Below are 21,807 nucleotides of genomic sequence, written 5' to 3' on the forward strand. Positions count from 1 at the left end.
GCTTACATTTCCATGGCAGTACTCGGTTTTTGACGTGTCCTAAACTGTAGCAACCAAAAGAACACAGTAAATCAAAGAGAGTCGAGGATATTTAGTTTTCATATGTAGCCTAATTTCAGACCAAGATCCATTGCCAGCAGTGACATTGGGCCCACTCCACTCTACCACTCTGTGTTGTCTCCAGCAATGGGTCCTCCTTTCCCGCCACCTCTCTCCAGATAAGAGCTGATGGGTGGAAACTGCTATTGCTTACTGCCACTGCTTAAACTGAGAGGGCAGTAGAATGAGTGGTGGCAGTTGGTGCTGCCACTCCTTTCTGTTGCCACCATTGCCACTTTTTGTAGCAGTTGGGATATTGGGAGGCAGGAAGTATGTTCCACTTAGGGAGGTGTGTGACTGTGTGTGCCACTTAGGGAGGTGAGTGACTGAATGTTTGCTGACTAGCAGCCTTTACTTGCCCTAATCTGGATAGACCAGGAGAACATGATATTGTCAGATCTCAGAAGCTAAGCAGGGTTGGCTTTAGTTAGTAATTGAATGGGAGGCCTCCAACGAAGACCAGGGTTGCAGAGGCAGGCTGTAGCAAACCTCTCTTAGTCTTTTGCCAGGAAAACCTGGAAAGGAATAATTGCCTGGAATGAGAGCTTGATTGACAGGCTGCTCCCTCCTCTCTGATTGAGAGCCTTCAGATTGACGGGGGCTGACAGGATTTGTTTTCAGAAAGAGTTGGTGAGTAAGTCTAACAAGGAAGGTCAGACAGGTTCCCCTCTGGAGAGAGGGAAAAGAAATCTTTTGCCCTAACTGTAACATCATTGTCCTGAGGAAGAGTTCTAGTTAAGAGTTCCAAGTATAAGAGTCAGCACAAGCTGAAACCCTTTTACACAGTCATGGGGAGTGGGGTTTAACAAGAGTGATTGGGTAGTAAGTGGAGGCTCCCATTCAAGCCAAGTGAAGAAGGGTTATCTTTTTTTAGGAGAAGATTAATTCCTGCCCAGTGTCTAAAAGGGAGGTTGGCTCTGAGTGTTGTGAAGGGAAAACAGTTTTGAACTAACTTCAGGAAACCTGAGTTGTCAATGGGAACTCTGTGAAGAAACATTGCTACTGTAACCAAAGTATTCAATAAAACTCCTCTCACTGTTAGGAACTAAGAATATAAGAAACTAAGCTTCAAGCAAACTATTTTGTCTTTTACTCCAAGAGTATTCTGTTCTACCAAAAATTTTTTTACCTCAGCACTTTCATTCCCTGACTGTCCTTATTCCATCCCTACCTGTTCAATAAAGTTGTTGTCTTTTGAACGTTATACAGTCTCCAGTGCCATTTTCAACACAAGAAGAGGGCTCTTGCCTTTTCCCCATCAAGTTTCTGGGCTGGGCTAAAAAGCCAAAATTATAACAGCTTATCAGGGAGGGATAACCAGACTGTCGAACTGTAAATAGAGACATGCTACTTGGGGCTGCTAAGCCAAAGCAGGCAAACTTGAATTTTGCCTTAGTGTGGGGGGGAGTGTCTTACCCCATCATAGTGGGGTAAGAACATTACTTAAAAAAATTAAAGCATGGATTCTGAGGATTCCAAAAAGAGCTCATGGGCTATGTCAATACAGCTTTGAATGGATGCAGACTATGTGCTGTGTATTGCCAACACTTGGTGCAGATAGCTACAAAATGACATTTTGGGAAGGAATAATATATAAGCACTTTATGATTCAAGTTGCCATGCCATTGTTCCACTGAGGTCTTCTTTAATGTTTGAGAAAGCTGCTTATGTGGTGGCAACTTTGCCTCTTGCTTCTGAATTTCTACAGAGGACAGGTTTTAAAAAATATTTTGATTCTTATGCCCTATCCATTCTGTCCCATACAGTTATGCGTACATGCTGGGGAGAGCCACATACACAGCTGGAATTGTCTTTTGAAGTTTCCACGACAGCTGCTTTTGTGGGTAAACAAGCAAGCCGGTTTTAAATTGAAAAATAGATGCTCATGGCATCTCAGGCTACATGCAGAATTCTCCCTTGCACAGTCTAGCATAGGAGCCTATGTGAATAACTATTATATTTTATCACAGCAGTATGGAAGCAAGAAGACATTCAAGGTCAAACCGGTTGGCTAAATTCTGCCATATAAACAAAATAAACAAACAGCAGCAACTTGATGGTTAGATTTCCAGATGAGTATGAGAATCAATTGCTTTAAAACTATTTTCTGCGTATGAAACTGATCAGATTTTTGTACTAAAATAATATAGGCAATTAAACCCTTCACTGTATACGATCGTAATGATTCTAAATTAAGAATGTGTTCAGCCACAATGGTAGCTATGATATCTTTTCAGCAAAGCTTGTCAAACTCGGAGATCTCAAATTTTAAAAAATAGCAGAGAAACACCATAGGCTTTATAAATGTTTTCATAAACACCGAGAAAGGGTTGTTGTGAAAAGTCAGAACTGTTCTGTCTTTGTTTTCAAAGTCTGGTTAACTTAAAATTAGCTTCAGACTGCTGCTGACCAGTTTTGTCAGGTGCATTTTTTCTGTTCTGATAAATGATTCAGTGGGTTGCTAAGGTACTGGTAGTTTGCAAGTTGTAAATCCATTAATGAACATGTGTTGAGTGTTGGAAACAAGTTTGCACTATAAATCTATAAATAACAATATGCCCCCCCACACACACACACACACCATGATTGTTATTTTAACATAGCCACCTCCTCCTCCTCCTCCTCCTTGCAAGATGTCAGTATAAATACATAGCTAGGATGGTCATAGAAAAAGATGAGGGGCTGGAAAGAGGGGAAGCGATAACTGGCTGGCAGTATAACTTTTCCTAATTGTGATGTGAGTGCTGCATAGGGTTTTCACTAGGGATGAACAGATTCCTACGACTCTGTTCCATCTCTATTACTGGGGATTTGATCTAAGGGACTTCTATTGAATTTCATAAGCTTGGGTAGAGCAGAAGGCCTGGAACAGAGAGGACGCAGTCTGTCCCTTGCCCCTTTTACCCATCCTCTGCCCAGGATGCCCTAAAAGGCCATTCTGGTACTTTGAGAACCTTCATTAAACTGAGATTACACAGGGGGGGGGGGGGGCGCTAAGGCTTTTAGAATCTCCCTTCCGGTCTCAGCAGATGAACCCTTTTGTCTCTTCCACAAACTCTGGCAAAGCTGCTAGATAACCTTTCCCAGGTTCCAAGGTTGAGTTAGTCACAGGTAATAAACGCCACTTAAGAAAATAAATCTTTATTAAGTACTCAGTTGATATGTAATTAACAATACATTAAAATCAAACTCTACGGGTCTCAGCAGATCAGAAGCTCGGGAAAACAATAAAGCTACTTTAGCTGTTACGATAGGTACCTGGGGCTGAGCTGGAACTTTGTTCCAACACACACAGATGGTTGAGTAGCAGCAGGGCACTAAAGCATACAAGTACTGAAGCACCACAGCCAAAGCACCAAGAGATACCGAAGCACTGAAATGCACCGAAGCACATGTGAGGAGCCGGAGCACAGAAGCACGGGAGCGCAGAAGCTCCCAGAAACTAGGACCTTAGGCCAATTATAGCTTCCTGGGCAATGTTAACCAACAGGAAGGCCAGCTTCTGGTAACTGGTACAGAAGTGTTCATTTCTCCCCCATCCCAACACTGAAATTAATTATTGCTGCTCTCCTGACTAAACAGCCTTGAGTTGATGACTGGAACGCCTCTGTCCAAGTGCACCAGGCTAACAGGAATAAGTTGTTCAATTCCCTGTTAACCCTTGATGAAACAGGGCTCTGTTGCATCACAAAGGACCTCACCATTGCAGTCTTGTCTGACATGGCGAACCTGAGTCTGGTCATTCCTCTGGTCCAAGAGCTTCAGAGGAAGATGGCCTCCTTCTTGGACCCAGACACAGACCATGCAGACCTCGTTCCAGCAGTATGTGCGCTCCTGATAAGGTTGTAAGAGGGCATCGACTCTAACCTGCAGCCTCTCGCTGAGAAGGAACCGTACACGTTGGCAGCCATGAGCTACCCATGATGTACATCAAGGGCAGCATTGCTGAGCGGGCCACGAAGCTCACCCGCTTGAAAGGCGAGCTGTCTCGGTGGGTGTGGCATACACAGGCCAGGAAGGACACACACTGCCAGCAGAATGGATGGAGGGGGGATCGGCTCTGTTGTTCCCCATACCACTCCTTCTTGGCAAGTTCCCCCACAGCCACACCCAAGATGTACCTGGAGATGGTAGCCATCGGGGAGGCACTGGGTCCCTCTGGGAATATGAGGCAAGTGAGCCAGGATTCGGTGAGGCAATAGTCAAGTTGCTTCTCACCTGTACTCCGGGCCAAGAAAGAGGCGGTCTGGCCGGACCTCTCAAGGCTCCGAGGCTCTTCTTATGCCGCCTGAAGATGAGCAGGCAGATGAAGCTTGTCTTTTCCCATGCAGGCAACACAAAACTTCCTGAGAATGCATTTGTCAAGGTCTCCAAATGGTGAAATCATACATGTGTGGCTTTTGTGGCTCTCAGACACTTACCCCCTAATGTCCTTGATCTCTGCATATACTGGAGGGGAGAAAGAGTAAAAAAATGTAGATGAACCTGCTTGGTGGAAGTCCTGTGAAACAGAATGTGATCCAGTGAGCAGTCCGAGAGAGGGGGGTCCATGGTTTGGTTTCACCATCTAATTGAACTGGAATAATACATTTACATTTTCTTATTCATTATTTTTTCTATAAGATCTCATTATCCGTAACTATGCTGTAATTTGACCAGGATGCTGTTATTTACAGCTAAACCTTTCCGTGTTGCTTTGAGGAAAATTTCCCTCCCACAAACACTTCCCAGAATAATCAACATTTTTGTCTTTCAAGAAGATGCAATAAAATGTTTTGTGCTGGAGTTGTTTAAATGGCTCCAAATCAATATTCTTCGCATTTAAAAGAATGCAAACAATTTAAAAAATGACCTTTGTTTTAAAAACCAATTTACACAGCCAAAAGACAATGATCATAAGGAAAAAATCACAAAGAACTAAGTCAGTAGAGCAAATGTGAAATTGTTTATGAAATGGATGAATGCAGACCAAAACAATGTCACTCAATAAAAATTAGGTGAAAGCAGCCAAGCCGGTTTGGAAGTCCACATGGCTGCATTGTGCCATAGCATAGGGAATGTTCAATCTGACGCACACTGCAACTTGTGTAGAATGCCGATAGCCATCACATTCTCTTTGTCTTAAATGTTACAGATATTCAAAATACAAACATAAACATAACAATCCTCTATAGAAAAAAGGAAACAGTCAAGAGAATCTTCCATATTAATGTAGTAAACAAAGTATCGAAGTCGATGCTTTGTCCAAAACTGGTATTTCAAAAATCCACACTTGTTCTCTTCTCATCTTGAAATGAACTCCTCTTTCTCTACCGTCTTTAAATCTAATATTATGTGACAGTTTTATTAGCAATAAAAGTCCTGTCAAAGCAATACATAATAGAAACATTAACAAACTTCAATTTCACTGAAACTTCAGTTCTGACTGTTATTTAACCAGTCAATTATCAGTCTCTTTTTATCTATTATCAGTGTTTTTTAAAAGCCCCGTAATGATAACTGAAGGATCGTAACCTGTCATAACTTTATCCAAAAGGTATAATAATCTTTATCCAATATTCTTATTGTATGTTAACCATATGGGAGTCATGAATTAGCATCTCCAACAATTGTTTTGTTGGAGCAGCATTTTCTTTTGCTTAATCTGTTTGCAGTACTTCCTGTGAAAGACTGTAAACTAAAAGTGATTTTCTTCCACTCTTATGTCAATATAAAGTTCCATAGATCTTCTATAATAGAGAACACAGATCACTTTTCCCAGTCAGAAATCCCTTTCCCCAGGGCTTTTTTTCTGGGAAAAGAGGTGGTGGAACTCAGTGGGTTGCCCTCGGCGAAAATGGACACATGGCCGGTGGCCCCGCCCCCTGATCTCCAGACAGAGGGAAGTTGAGCCGCAGAGCGGCACAGAGGGCAATCTCAACTCCCCTCTGTCTAGAGATCAGGGGGCGGGGCCACCAGCCATGTGACCATTTTCAAGAGGTTCCGGAACTCCGTTCCCCCGCGTTCCCCCTGAAAAAAGCCCTGCCTTTCCCCCTTTTTTTCCCAAGTAATTTTTATGCTCTGTGATAGAGAAACATCTGTAAATATCCTTGTGTTACTATAACTTGTAGGCAAATTAAGATAGGCCCCTCTTTTTCTTGATGACACATGTGGAGAGGGGTTGTCTTCCTTTCAGGTAAACTGGGTATACCAACCACATTATTATTACACTTAATAAAATTTTATATGATATAACCTATACTAATCTTATTACCATCTTTCTTATTTACAGAACTCTTTAATTACGTTGTTTCTTGGCAAGAGGAACATGGGTAAACTGAAACAGATATTATAGAAGTGTTGCTTTCCCTTTAAAAATACCAATAATGGGCTAATACATTCATGATATATTTGTTTTCCTAAACTCAGATTGGGAAGGGAGATTTAAACACCCCAACTGTTATCCACAACAGGCTAGTGTTGTTTGTTTTTAAGATTTATGAAAGAGAGAATATAGAACTCTATACTGTTCATAATTCAACATTATTTTCCCAATGTAAGATAGAGCATAATTGTTGTTCCAGAAATCATTTGGGTAGACCTCATTATTGCTCCTGAAGACGTCTTTCAATGAAACCTGAGATTTTAATAGCTGGCCCCTTATTGGGCTAGGGGTGTGTGGCTTTGTTGTGCCCCCGACTTATTCAGCTCCACCTGTAAAGAAGAAGAACACAAAGTTTTAAGATTATTTTGACATCCTCAAGAACTTACCTTTAGCATGGATATTTTCCCTGGAGCTTTCTTCCGCAGTGCATCCAAGAAAGAAGAAAGAAATCACTTTACCTTTAAATTGATCTGCACTGAGTTATGGTGTTGTATAATTGCATTATATAGTTTGGTGTAATGGTTAAGACTATAATCTGGGGAACTGGGTTTGATTCCCCACTCCTTCACTTGCAGCCAGCTGGGTCACAGTTTCTAGGAGCTCTCTCAGCCCCACCCACCTCAGAGGGTGTTTTGTTGTGGGGATAATAATAACATACTTTTCAAACTGCTCTGAGTGGGCATTAAGTTGTCCTGAAGGGTGGTATATAAATCGAATGTTATTGTTATTATTATTAGATGTTATTTATGAACCCATGAATATGGGATATAAGTATCATTGACTGTTCTCCTTTGATCTTGTATTTTGGAATGTTGGTCGATTTTTGTATGTACTTTTAGCATATTTTTTGTTTTTATTTTTTATTTTATAAAAACAAAAAGGGAGAACAGAAAAGAAGGGGAGAAAGAAGGGACGAACAAGACAAATACATAAGTGTGTTGCAAGGATTTTTAAAATACAAAGTACAAAAAGCATATCCTTTATAAATCTTAAAATAGTGATTAAAGTAATTATTACGCCTGTTTAGTATATATTTTTCCAATTAAACAACACATGCAGAATTCATACCTATTTCTACTCATTAGTAATAATAGAAGAGAAAAAAGACAATTATTAATAACAATCCTTATTACTTAATATAGCTAGTTGTCATACCCTCTAAGAGTATTAAGATAAGTACTATTGAAAATTCTGGCCTGTTTCTGCTCCTTATCTTACTTCCAAGCCTTATCCACTTCCAAGCCTTTAATTTTAGAGTCTTGTCTTAACTTTAAAGCAAAAATTTCCATTGCTAAAATGAATAATTGTGGTGACAATGGACAGCCTTGTCTAGTGCCCTTTTCGATTTGTAATTCTTCTGTTAATACCTCATTGGTTAGAATCTTAGCCTTCTACTTTGTATAAATTCCTTGTATCCAATTCTCAAATTTTGAGCCACAATTTAAATTCTGTACTACTTTTTGTAAGAAGGTCCAAGAGAGGTTGTCAAATGCTTTTTCAGCATCCAAAAAAATAAATGCAGTCTTATGTATCCCCCCCGCACTAATTCCATGGTATGAATTATAAATTGAACATTCTCTTTCAATGTATCTCTTTGAGACAAAGCCCATCTGATCTGGATGTATTATACTTGTTATGCAGGAAATAAATTGTTGATGTATTTCTTTTTCTATATGTGTAATTCCATCTTATTGTTTAACTCCTATTACCTTCTACTTTCAGATTCTTTCCTTAAACAATGGGCCAAAAAGTGACCTGGTTTATATGCGTGTTCAAAATGTTTCTGCTTCATAAAACTTAATTTCTTCTGCATTTCTTCAACTTGTAGTAGGTTCCATTGATTTCTTAATTGTTTAATTTCTGCTAATATTGTCTTCTTAAGAGATTTTTGTGCTGTTCTTCCAAAAGTTGAATTTTGGCTGTGATTCCATTCATCTGTTTTGCTTTCTCCTTCCTCCCTCCTTTTTTTTCTTTTGAAGTCAAAGATATTAGGTTCCCTCTCATAAAAGCTTTACTTGCTTCCCAGCTTCCCAAATTGTGATTATGGGGGTGTCATTGGTGCAGTTCAGTTTTAAGAACTCTTCTTTCTTTTCTTTAGAATATCATCTACAGTAAAATACTATCATTCAGTCTCCATCTTCTTTCCTTAAATCCACCTTCTTTCCACTCTATCAGTAAGGGATTATGATCTGCATACATTTTCAGTTGTCTCCCTATCTTCTTTAAATTAATTAATGCAGTTTTTGATACCCAGCACATATCTATCCTAGAATACATTTGATGCCTATCTGAGAAGATATAAACTTTAGATTTTGGGTTTATAGCTCTCCAGGCATCCACTAGATGGAACATTTCCATATAGTAAAAAATATTCTTGGGTAATTTTCCTCCTCTTGTTTTCTTCAATCGATCTTTATTTAAGTCCAATACTCCATTCATATCCCCACAAATAATAACTTTTCCTTCTTGAAAGTCCAATAATTTTCCAAAAAAATTCTCATAATTTTTTTCTTTTGCATTATTTGGTGCATATAATGTAGCTAAAGTTCTGATTCTCTGTTCTGGGCACTTGATTTTCAGCAATATATATCTTCCTTCAGGGTCTTTCAATTCCTCAACAACATCGACTTGTTGATTCCTCATGTAGACTGCCACTCCTTTTTTCTTCTCTTCCGCTGATGATGCGTAAAGTTTACCTAATTTTTTATTATTTAAGATGTGCTCATGGATTTTTTTAGATGGGTTTCTTGAATACATATAACGTCTCTGTCTCCTTAGCAAATTGAATATTTTGGATCGCTTGGTTGGGGAGTTTAAGCTGTTAACATTTACTGACAGGATACTGAAATTTCCCATTTTGCTAATATGCCGCTGCTTAGTCCAATTTCCCTTCCTCTCTTTCTAATATTTTTTTTACCTTCTTGTTGATCTTCTGGCAAGTTTTCAGCCGCCAGTTCTTAAAACAGTTGTTTAGCTTGCTCAATTGTTGATATCAATCTTTCTTCTACCCTTTGGTAGAAGAACTTCAAGAGCAAATGGGATTCTCCAGTAGTATCTTATCTCTTCCTTTTGTAGAATTTTTCTTAGGAAATCAAAGTCTTTTCTCTTTTTCAACAGGCTTTGTGGAAGATCCTGAAAGATTTATACTTCTATCCCTGATACTTTAAGTGGATTCCCTCTTTGTTTCTTCAGTATAAAGTCTCTGGTTTTCTTGTGTGTAAATTTTACCAGTATGTCACGTGATTTTTTTGTCCTGGGCACAAATCTTGAATTAATCCTGTATATTTGTTCTATATCTAGAAACTCCTCCTCCATTTTAAAATGGTGCTGTAATAACACTGTGAATTCTTCTTCCAGGTCTTTCTTTCCAAGTTTTCTAAGATGAACCAAAATCTTAGATTAGAGTTTCTACTTCGTACTGCTAAAGTTTCTATTTTTTGATCTGCCTAGAGAGAGAACCCACAATGCAATTCTCTGCTGGGGAGAAGAACGATGGGAGGGATTCTCTCTCTTTTTCTCTTGCAAAGAGCCACCCTGGATTTCCTGCCTCCTGTTACGCTCCCCCCACCTCCAAGCTCCCAGAGGTTGGAGGTTGAAAACCCGAGTTGAGCCACTTTTTGCAAGAGAGAGAGACAGAAAGAATCCCTCACACTGATCTTCCCCCAGCAGAGAATTGCATTGAGCAGTTGTTATTTGTAAGACTACACTACGCAGGGAACCTTGTGGGACCCGACGCATGAAGAACACGTGTCTGGCATCTTGTGTAGTTTGACTCTGAGGCTTTGTCTGCAACCTGCTGGAGGGCGTGGCAGCCTCATTCTCTGTCCCTTGGGAGTCAGAGCCTGACAGGACTCAAATGACTCTCAGATTTTAGTGGGGGGAGGAATAAAATTCATGAGGCTAGCTTCCTTCTCTCCCCCAAAGTTGTGTTTATTCTCTGATGCCATGCTTACATTAATACAATGGCAGTAGCTGAGGCATAGCTGTGAAATGTTTGGGGGTAAGAAGATCTGAGAGGGTCTTTTCCATCATCCCTCCATTCTTCCTCTTTGCTGTCAACTCCATGATGCAAGTAAATGCAGTACCTGAAGCAATAGATCATTTATTCTGAGCTCTTGATTATAGAAATAAGCTCAAAATAGAAGGGTTTGAAGCACTCCTTGGGTTCTTATCAAAATGATGATTTAATGATTCATAACTTGCATAAGTGCCAACAAACACTAAAAATCTAGTAAATATCATCTTTAGAGTAGAATATACTTCAGACTGTATTGCTACATATGCCCTGAGAGAGAAAATTTTTCCTGATGCTAACTTCATCTTTCCTATAAGTTAAAGGATCTTTTTTTTTATTAATTGGAATTCAGTGTTAAATTTTACTTCTGTGCTTTGGATTCATATGAAGCATTATGAAGTATTGGGGTTCTTGTTCAGGCACTGGAAAAGGTTCTTGCATGTAGACTAAAATCCAGGACTTGCACTCAAGCATATTGGGAAGGGGAATTTAATGATTTTCTTCCGATAAGTGAGGATCAGGGCCAATAAGTTGGGGTCCAGGAGAGGCATAGGAACAGGGAAGATTTTTGAATAGGCCCTATTCCAACAGAATTTGCCCTTGTAGCCTTAATAGGATTGATACATCGCAGGAGGTCATAGCCCCTCTCTATACTGCCTTGGTCAGGCCTCACTTGGAGTATTGTGTGCAGTTCTGGAGGCCTCACTTCAAAAAGGATGTGGACAAAATCAAGAGGGTGCAGAGGAGAGCGACGAGGATGATCAGGGGTCTGGAGACTGAGCCCTACGAGGAAAGGCTGAGGGCCTTGGGAATGTTTAGTTTGGAGAAGAGGAGGTTGAGGGGGGACATGATTGCTCTCTTTAAATATTTGAAAGGCTGTCATTTGGAGGAGGGCAAGGAGCTGTTCCAGTTGGCAGCAGAGGGTAGGACCCGAAGCAGTGGGCTTAAATTACATGCAGAAAGGTACTGGCTGGATATTAGGAAAAACGTTTTCACGGTCAGAGTAGTTCAAAAGTGGAATCAGCTGCCAGTGAGCTCCCCCTCACTGGCAGTTTTCAAGAAGAGGCTGGATGAATATTTGTCAGGGATGCTTTAGGCTGATCCTGCCCTGGGCAGGGGGTTGGACTAGATGGTCTGTATGGCCCCTTCCAACTCTATGGTTCTATGATACATCCTTTCAAAGCCCTGCTTGTGTGTAGGTTTTTCAAAAGTATAAGGGATCGCTATGTTAAGCCTTTAATTAACCTATCATCCCCTTATTCTCCAGAAACCCTGGCTCTTTTGCTTAGTGATAAGGATCCTAAATTTACTTTAGCAATTGCAAAATACGTCTCAGTCCTTTTAGCCCTTGCATCCAAAAAATAAGGAATAAGTATTTTCTGCTGCTCAATATTTATGAATCAATGAGCTTCTAAGGGAATTCAAAGGAAAGGAGAGCTAAGTTCAAAGGGGGCCTCAAATGTAGGCACTTGTATAGTTTTTTGAATCTGATAAGTTTTGCAACTTGTTTTTATGTACATCATGTGTCATCATTTTTAATTTTCATTATGGCTAGGGTTCTCAAAAGCTGGAAGAGCCCCCTGGCCTCGAGCTCTGAAGGGGGCCGTTTCTCCACATTCTTAAAATAGCGCAACACTCTCGGAACACTGGCCGCTTCTTCGCGTGGTTTCTGACGTCACCCGGATGCAAGCAGTGGCGCCACGAACATGGAATCATCGCTGCCTGCATCGCATGAAGAAGCCACCAGCATTCTGTGAGTGTCACGCTGTTTTAAGAACATGGGGAAACGGCCAGGGCCTGGTGAGGGATCTTGTGTCGGAGAAAGGGGTTCACCCTAAAACCAATATGTCTTCAAGTGTTGTAAGACGAAGTTAATATATGCTACATAGAAGACAATGCATTTGAACTAATAATGGAATTCAGTTTGTCTAGTATGTTAGAAGTGGTGTGTCATTCACTTGGACTATGTCTTTGGCCAGGGCTTTTTTTCTGGGAAAAGAGGTGGTGGAACTCAGTGGGTTGCCTTCGGAGAAAATGGTCACATGGGCTGGTGGCCCCGCCCCCTGATCTCCAGACAGAGGAGGATCTCCGCCATGTGGTGCGGAGGGCAATCTCAACTCCTCTCTGTCTGGAGATCAGGGGGCGGGGCCACCAGCCCATGTGACCATTTTCATGAGGTTCAGGAACTCCGTTCCACAGCATTCCAGCTGAAAAAAAGCCCTGTCTTTGGCTCTCTGCTTTACATCTGTGTGCAACAAACTTGTGGTTTTTCTTCAACAGTGTTCTTTTTTTAACCATTAACAGGCACAGGTAGTATTTCAAAAAACTTTCAACCAAAAAAAGCTCTGGAATAAGTCTGCTTCCAAGTAAAGCAGCAAGCACCCCTGATCCTCACGTAATAGAAGAGGAGGACCATTAGATGCTTCCCAGTATGCTTCAGTACAAGTCCTGGGTTGTAGAACACCTGCAAAAATCTGAAAATGTAGCTGGAAAACAAGCCTTCCGAAACACAATTAAGTTGAGAGTGCTTGTTCTTAAGTTCAGAATCTGAAATTTGTGTCACCTCTCAAGATTTTTCTGCAATTCTGGGGTGTTTTTCAGGTTTGTAGAAACATCTGTCTTGTCTCCAGTCTCCATATTTAAGCATCCACAGATGTGGCCATGTTGACAATTAGATATATTGATAGAAAATTGGAGCGTAGTTTTTGAAAACAGTGGATAGCTCTTACATACCCACATACACACAAGCAGAGTGAAGTGCTCACGCAACCTGACAAGATTTTAATACAGTAAACTCAGCATTTCTTGATTTTGTAGTTTGTATGGGGGAGAAAAGGAGTATTGTTGATGTGATAAATATCTGTAAATCTGTTCTTTGTTGATCTTTGCTAATATCAGAATTATCACAACAGCCATAAATGATCTCTGAAACGGTGTTGCCTTCGCACGGCAAAATCTCAAGTGAAATGACCTTATGAATGACATTCTGGGAAATGAAGAACTTTTATTTGCTGTTGCCACACAGAGATTAAAATTTCATTTCAGCCTGTGAGTAATGCATATATCACATGCTAAAAAACGGCTTTCTGAGGCACACTTGTGAACATGAAACATTTTAAATGCAGCTAGCATATTTGGTATCTGGGCAAATGACTGACTCTTAGTACTATTATAATTTTTTATAAATATATTAAGCTTTCCATAGCTTTCCCTCCTTCTTTCTTATGAGGCAGAGAATTTTCTTTGTCATAAGGCTACTTCTTCATATGTTCAAGTATATAGAGGCAGACAAATAAGTTAGTATGTATGTTTAGAATGCAATAGGGCATTTTACTTTTTAACCCTAGCTCGATCCATCCACATGTTTTCAGGAGGGCCAGAAAAAGTGCAAAACATTTAATAATGCAAAGATCTGAATTTCAAAATATTGCTATGAAAGTTGGTGTGTACATTTATGTCATAATTTTCCATTTGAAATGCCCATTTTAAGAGGTAATAGGTAAGTTGAAGGCTGTTAATACACTGTATTCTGATATCTTCCTTGAACGGTGAGAGAAGACAATGAAATTTGCTATGTATGTTTATAACTTTTTGTTGAAGTTTAAACAAAAGTTTGACCTCAGTATCAAGAGATGAGAGAAAAAAGCAACATATACTGGGTTGGAGCCAAATCTCCCATGTGAGCTGAAGGCACTTTTGTTCAAGCAAGGTGTGAGGCGTGACGTCTACAGTTTCTGTCGTTTCCACACTCCAGCTGTAGTCTCACCATGCTGTTCCCAACGATTCCCCAATCCAAGGAGTGCTTTTGGGGAAACACAGGAGGCTACAGCAGAAAAGGGGTGGCAGAAAATGTTTCTTGAACAGAAGTCCTCTGCGTTCTTTTTGTCTTTCACATTGCAATGCAAGTATGTTACAGAATGTCTCTCTACGTGAGGTGTCTGACTCGTGAAGAACATGTATCGGGAGACAGAAAATCCTTATTGTGAGCAGTGCTTACTTCTGTTATAAAACTTGACCACCTATGCTAAGTAAAATGCATTTCTTCTGGACCTTGGACCAACATCCGAAGCACTGATGTCCCCAAGATGTCTCCCTAATAGGCCATCCATGCCCTAAACTATTACACACTTTCCCTTCAGCTGTTCTTCCTTTTCCTTTTATTTTTTCCCTCCCCAATCGAGTAAAAGTATTTAGCTTCACCCAGAAACTGTGTTTCTATGTTGTTTCAGGTTGTGAGTCTTCGCTGGATTTAACATGTCAGAAGGCCACAGTTGCAGTGAACAAGATCTTTAAAGTCCTCAGGGACATCACAAGAGCTCGAGCAAATATGAAGCAGTTTAATTCTGTACATATCCCAGGAAGTGATACCCAGCAGGCAAGCTGATATGTGTTTTTTAATTCGTGCTATTGCTGTTGCACTAGCGCACAGCCAAAACTACATTTATCCAAATGTAACTGATTTTATGGAGACAGTTTCAGCCATGTTGGTCTGTAGTCGAAGAACAAGATTCAGGTCCTGTAGCACCTTAAAAACCAACTAGATTTCCGGGGTATGAGCTTTCAAGAGTCCAAACTCCCTTCATCAGACACATGGAGTCTTTCATGCCAAATGTATTCTACTTCTCTGCCCTGATTAATAAGCAAAGTTGTAGAGTAGGTCTTGCCTCCAACTACTTCCACATGCTCTTTGCATGTACTTCTTATTTAATCAGGGCTTTTTTTCTGGGAAAAGAGGTGGTGGAACTCAGTGGGTTGCCCTCAGAGAAAATGGTCACATGGCTGGTGGCCCCGCCCCCTGATCTCCAGACAGAGGGGAGTTGAGATTGCCCTCTGCGCCACTCAGCCATCTCAACTCCCCTCTGTCTGGAGATCAGGGGGCAGAGCCACCAGCCATGTGACCATTTTCAAGAGGTTCTGGAACTCTGTTCCCCCGCGTTCCCCCTGAAAAAAAGCCCTGTGTTTAATGACAGCAACAATAAGATGGCCATCCATCTGCGCCAGTTGGTGTAGTGGTTAAGAGCGGCAGGACTCTAATCTGGAGAGCCAGGTTTGATTCCCCACTCCTCCGCCTGAAGCCAGCTGGCTGACCTTGGGTCAGTCATGGCTCCCTGGAGCTCTCTCAGCCCAACCCATCTCACAGGGCATTTTGTTGTTGTGGGGATAATAATGACATACTTTGTAAACCGCTCTGAGTGGGTGAAGTCATCCTGAAGGGTGGTATATAAATCAAATGTTATTATGTTATTATTGAAGGCCATTTGCAGATCAATGATGCCTCAGAAAAGTCCAAACATTGATCTGATTGAGCAGAACGATCCACAGAGTCCTTCAGTTTAGCACTCTTCTTACCTACAGGATCCAATTGCTATTCCCAGAAGTTCACAAACAGGGTGCGGTGAAGCTAGGAACTGGCTGTTTGCTCCACATTCATCATGCTGCCAATGAACATGAATATTTCTTCTTGATTATTATGTTTAATCACCAGGAAAGTTATTCAGCATGGTGTTTGTCCTCTTCCAGTGCTAGGCTTGCCGTGCCCCCAACCAGGACGGAGCAAACCCACCCCCAATTGCTGCCCCCTGCCCCCACTCAGGGCCAAGCTACAAGTGACTACGTGATCGAGTGGAGTGCGAGTGGAGCGCAAGTGAACAGGGAGAAATACATGCGAGTCTGTTCACTTGCCATTCAAGTGTAATTCGTCACTTGTAGCTTGGCCCTCACCTGGCCAGCAGTGGGGGAAGGCACTGGGTGGGGGAAAGTACATGCATGCACTCCCATGCTCCCTTGTCACACCCGTGACAGAGACATCCCGGTACGTGCTAAAACTGAGCTGAATGAAAACCACCCCTTTGGAGGAGCATGGGAGCATTCACACCGTCCCCTGCCCACCAGCCCAAAGTTCCTTGGTCTGAAGCTAAGCTAAACCAAGGACCTTGAGGCCTTAACCACCAAGTACTAGGCCCTTCAACGCTGTGGGTCTGAATTCTGTAGTTAAGTTACAGTATCCTAAGTCAGCGTTCCTTACTTTGTGCCCAACCCCTTAATATGCTCACCCCCTTCATAGTTTTTGGTGCTCTCCAAAAGGTGGAAAGGGACCAGATGCCCAGAGTCTGCTGTACTGCCTGTCCTGTCCTCGCCCTCCCTTCTCCTTTACCAAAGATGAAAATGCAGAAGGCTGCAGCCCCACAAAGATGGGGGGATATTTATCGTCCCTGAACTGGCCTCCTTCCATCAGGAGGAACAGTTGGAACGGGGGCAGGATAAGCGATGTGTGTTCATTTCAAAGCTGCTGCATCCAGTTTAAAGATCACTATAACTGAATGACGCATTTTCCTCACTGTGGTAACAGAAAGGTAATCTTTAGTGAGATGAATAAAGTGACTCATGCGTGATTGTAATTAAAGTTCCTCCACAACTTCAGTATTTCAGTACAATGAATGACGTTTGGATTGGCAACGTATGGCAATAACTAATTTGCAAATTTTGTAAAATAGTTACAAGCACCAGCAAATGTTATACAGAATTTCAGTTTGCTCTTCTTCAAGCTTCTGCCACAGAGGGAAAAGAAGCTGAGAAACAGTTTGTGATCTACCAATGCAGAAAAGACAGAAGTGGCATGCCTTACTGCAGCCAGGAGCCCCTAACATAAGCAGACATTTCTGTTCAGTTAGGAGTGAACCTGTAGGTTCAGCAGAACGGCTGGGCTGATTCCACATGGCTTACCTGAAGCCGGGACGTTGCAGAACATGCCGGAAAAAACATGGAAGATCGCGTTTTCTCGCACGAGTTTTGCGCGATGTCGCGCAAAACTCAAACAAGAAAACGCGATCTTCTGCGTTTTTTCCAGCATGTTCCGCAATGTCCCGGCTTCAGGTAAGCTGTGTGGAATCGGCCCTGGACAGGGTGAAGCAGAAGTTGAAGAATCTTGCAATTACGTGGCCGTAAAATTTCCCTTACAGTAAAAAAAAAAAATCATAACCTCTGTTCTCAACAGGTTAGCACATACGCTTAAAAATTATAAAGCAGTTAGCAGTAGAAGCTAAGGTTTCCCATCTCAAAAGTACCCCGTAGATGCCTGTGCCATATTCTGCATGGCAAATAATAATAATCTCAAGTATCTTCAGTTTTTCTTATTTGAAAAAATGCATGGCAAACTCCAGAAACAGAGGGATAAGCCATCAACCATGCACTGCAAGACAGTTTTTCTTGTGAATTTAATATCAGTCCAGCTTCGATATCTAATTCTCAGTATGGCCAAAGCTGTGGATACTTAAATCCAGAGAATGAAGCCATGAACAAAGAACAATCCCAATAAAAGCCCCAGATATGCAGGAAAATCGGAACTGTGAAAAGGAAAACACACCAAGAGGGTGTTAACTCCCCCAAATAATAGAACCAGTGTCTGAAATGTTAAGGGAAAAAATGCCTTCTGCGGCTGTTGCTAGGCAACCACAATACTACTGCAGTTGACGCCTTGGTTTCTCTCAGAAAAGGAGGGGACAGGGCCCTGTCCAGAACTGTTTTGGCCTTTGAGAGAAGACTCATCAGGCCAGGCCTGGCAGCAATCACCAAGTGACTTCCTGCCTCGCAACTTGTATGACTCACCCAAAGGGTTGTCAGGCCCTCCTGGCAACCAGTGGAGGGGGGTGGGGAGCGAGAACTTACTATGGCAGAGGTGCCTGACTATCATATCCGCATGACAATGTCGCTTCTGGCATGAACCAGAAGCAACCAGAGCGGCACTGGGACCAATTCCTTAAAAATCAAACAAAAACGCTATATTTTTGTCCAATTGTTAAAGAATCTAACCCAACCCAACACCATCGCTTCTTGGAAGCACTGGAAGAGATGTCAACATACAGGAATGATAGGCACGACAGGTAGGGCGCCTCTCAAGCCAGGTCCCTTTATTGGGGCATGATGCAATCATGGGGTCTTTGTGCTCTTTGCGTCCACTAATTGCGGGACAGAAAAGGGGAATTGTCAGGAGGCAGAAATCCTGGCTACGGACTGAATCCACCTTTGCTGCCACTCATGGAGTTGTCAACAGCAGCTCTCGTGTGACTGGCAGATGGTGCCAAAGTTCCCAGGGAAACCAGGGAGCGTGTTCAGCTGGCCGGTGCCAGTTGGGCTCCTCTGCCAGCTTATCTCCCTCTTGAAAGTCATGGGGGATCTGACTAGTGGCGCCGAAGTTGGACGAGTGACCATCTGCCTGTGCTTCAGCAGAGGCTACGATTGCACTGCCTGTGTTGAGAGCCAGTTTGGTATCATGGTTAAGAGTGGCAGGACTCTAATCTGGAGAGCCGGGTTTGATTCCGCACCCCTCCACTTGAAGCCAACTGAATGACTTTGGGTCCGACACAGCTTCTCAGAGCTCTCTCAGCCCCACCCACCTCACAGCGTGATTGATGTGGGGATAACAACATACTTTGTAAACTGTGGTATATAAATCAAATGTTGTTGTGGTTTCAAGGGAACATTTTGACAAGGAATTTCCAGGTCTCGCTGGGCTAGGAGTCATGTTGTGGCTGTGCTCCGCTTTGCAGAGTTTGTTTTTCTTTATATTCTTGTTTTATAAATGTGTTGGTGGTCTCTGACAGTAACAGCATTTTGTGGGCAAAAAAGAAAGGGCCAGGCTTTACTTAGCCCTTCAAAGCTAGCATTCTTCTAGACGGTGATTGCCGTTATCAGCTGTGCCCATAAGACGTCACATTTATGCGCTTTTCCTTTTCTTGTGGTGCCTTCTGCTTTATACAGCTTTAAACCAGAAGCTCAAAGAACTTGCTGGAAAAGTTCTGTAGTCTTATAGTACTTATTTCCTTACAAAACTTGAACAGCCAGTTGATTTTGTAAACCAGCTATGGCCACTGGTTCAGAGGGTAGAGTCTTGCTGGCCATCAAGCTTCCGCCAAGTGCTTTGCTCAAGGAAGAAAACTGGTAGGGGTGAACATGCTTCTGTTGCATGGACATGAGGAACAGAACATCTTGCTACCATTGCTTATATGAGGGGGCTAAAAAATGAAATGGTGTGTGGCTCAAAGACCTTTTGAAAACCATAGGGCAATTCCCCTCCTTACTACAGCCCCCCCACCCCCGGCCATTCCATATGGCTTATGCACATTCCCTAATTCACAATACAGCTCTTTTGTGTGGTGTTCTTACAATCACAGTGAAATCCTAAGCAGAGTTACTCCAGTCTAAACCCACTGTGGTCTTAGACTGGAGTAACTCTGCCTAGGATTTCACTGTCAAGAGTAGCTACAGTTGCTTGCCTGCATGCTAAACATAGGTAGAAGCAGGACTTTTTTTCAGGGGGAATGCGGGGGAACGGAGTTCCGGAACCTCTTGAAAATGGTCACATGGCTGGTGGCCCCGCCCCCTGATCTCCAGACAGGGGGCGCGGAGGGCAATCTAAACTCCCCTCTGTCTGGAGATCAGGGGGCGGGGCCACCAGCCATGTGACCATTTTCTCCGAGGGCAACCCACTGAGTTCCACCACTTCTTTTCCCAGAAAAAAAGCCCTGGGTAGAAGCATATGCAATGGATTTCTCCAAAACATTTCCAATAAAATACCTGTATATGACTTGTTTTGGTGTCTTCTTGATAACTTATTTTTTTAATGAATTTGTTAACAAGCAGGGGGTTTTGCTGGGTTTTGTGTTGCATGATTGAATGAGTCTCACAGTTCAGAATATCCTCCTATAAAAAGAATTATTCCTAGTGTCTGCCTGGCTGTTGCCTTAATTAAAATGTAAGAAAAGTGTCATAGGAAGATTTGGAAGAGATATCTACTACATTTTGGGGGTTTGGTGGGGTTTTTTTTACTGTTTAGAGAAAAGACCAGTATTTGACATTATAAACTGCTGAACAAGAAAAAGTGTCTTTAATGGCTATAATTGTTTTAGAAAATCATTTCCCTGACGCTGTTCAGTTTAAGCGGTTAGTCACTTTTTAAAAACCTTTATTGTACATAAAATATGTGGTGCTTCTATCCATGTTTTCTGCAGCATGATTTCCCACCTATATTTTCTAAGAAAACTAGAGATGTGACGTGCCAGGAATAGAGTCGAAGGGAAGCATCGCATCCCGCAAAGTGAACAAGATAATTTTTGTAGATTGTAAAACTCACTGTGTTAATTATTGTAGTTCGTTTTTATGTAGAAATTGTATAAATGCGGAGACCTTTATAAACTGAAGAAGGAAGATGATTCACTAAAACCATTCTCTGAATTTTAAATGTCTTACTTATTTTATTTTATTTTAGTATTATATGTTTAAAATCCTAGGGAACTGCCCCAACAAATAAAGCCCTCATTTGGCTGGTGTTGACCTACCAAATCTAGAGTCTCTCTACACGAGATGTTTCGGCACATGTTTGTCAGGTGTAGGGAGGTGCAATGTTAGCCGAGAAGCGTAGTTTAAAAAGACAGAGCCGGTGGAGATCGCTACTCAGAGTGTTTGTCAATTTCATTTTCGCCTCCCTGAAGGCTCTGTGAGTTTTACCTCTCCAGTCTAAAACCTTGTGGGATCGCAACCAGAGGGCAGCAAGGAATGGAAACGGGCTGGAGCTGCCTTCCAGAGCTGGGCTTGAACCTGGAGAGGTTATAATGGGCTGAAGTTTCCCTTCTGGCATTTCACAGCCCCTTCACACAGCTCCAGTGTATAGCAAAGCCTTTTCCCTGCCGCCATCTCTGTCTTTTTAAACTACCCTTCCCAGATAACATTGCATCTCCCAACATGAGTTCTTCACATGTCAGATGTCTCTATCGTAGTTGCTTATGTTGCAGTGGCCTCAGTGGCAGGTTCAAGAGAAAACACGACACACCAAGCTTTAGTACAAATGGTGTATTAAACAATATTTACAGGTGGATACATTTACAAGCTTATTATGCTGGCTGACAAAGTGCTTCGCCAGACAACCCGCAGAGCTGGAGCCCCAAAAGTAAAGGACTCTGTTCTCTTATATATAGATTACTAGCCTATCACAGCACAGAGCTGACTCACTGTGCCAGCCCAAATGTCCTTGACATTTAGAGAGAAATACATCACCTGGCTGATGTCATGTGATAGCTACCTGTTATCATTCTGCACCTCCTGATGACTTTGATCAGTCACTGCTAGCTGCCTCATTCTCTGTGCATATTTACCTCAACAGTCTCATGTAGAGAGACTCATAGATTGGGTTAAGTTTTGGTTTGTTGATCAAGTTAAGAGCTTGGAAATGCTCTTGGACCTGTTGGTGCATAAATAGACTGGCACTGTTGCTAGGAGCATGTTCTTCCAGTTACATCTTGCTCATAAGCTTATTTAGACTTTGCATTCCAAGCCA

General features: G+C 41.9%; 1 protein-coding gene across 1 annotated transcript in view; it reads left to right on the top strand.

Moving 5' to 3' along the window:
* Positions 1–21,807, top strand: part of SCFD2 (sec1 family domain containing 2) — a 282,293-nt gene that overhangs the window by 231,798 nt on the left and 28,688 nt on the right. The window contains exon 6 of the mRNA XM_054990692.1: positions 14,708–14,853. Coding sequence (XP_054846667.1) covers positions 14,708–14,853 — 146 coding nt within the window. The remainder of the gene's footprint in view (positions 1–14,707; positions 14,854–21,807) is intronic.

Source organism: Eublepharis macularius, chromosome 10, assembly GCF_028583425.1.
Source record: "Eublepharis macularius isolate TG4126 chromosome 10, MPM_Emac_v1.0, whole genome shotgun sequence".
Classification (NCBI taxonomy): Eukaryota; Metazoa; Chordata; class Lepidosauria; order Squamata; family Eublepharidae; genus Eublepharis; species Eublepharis macularius.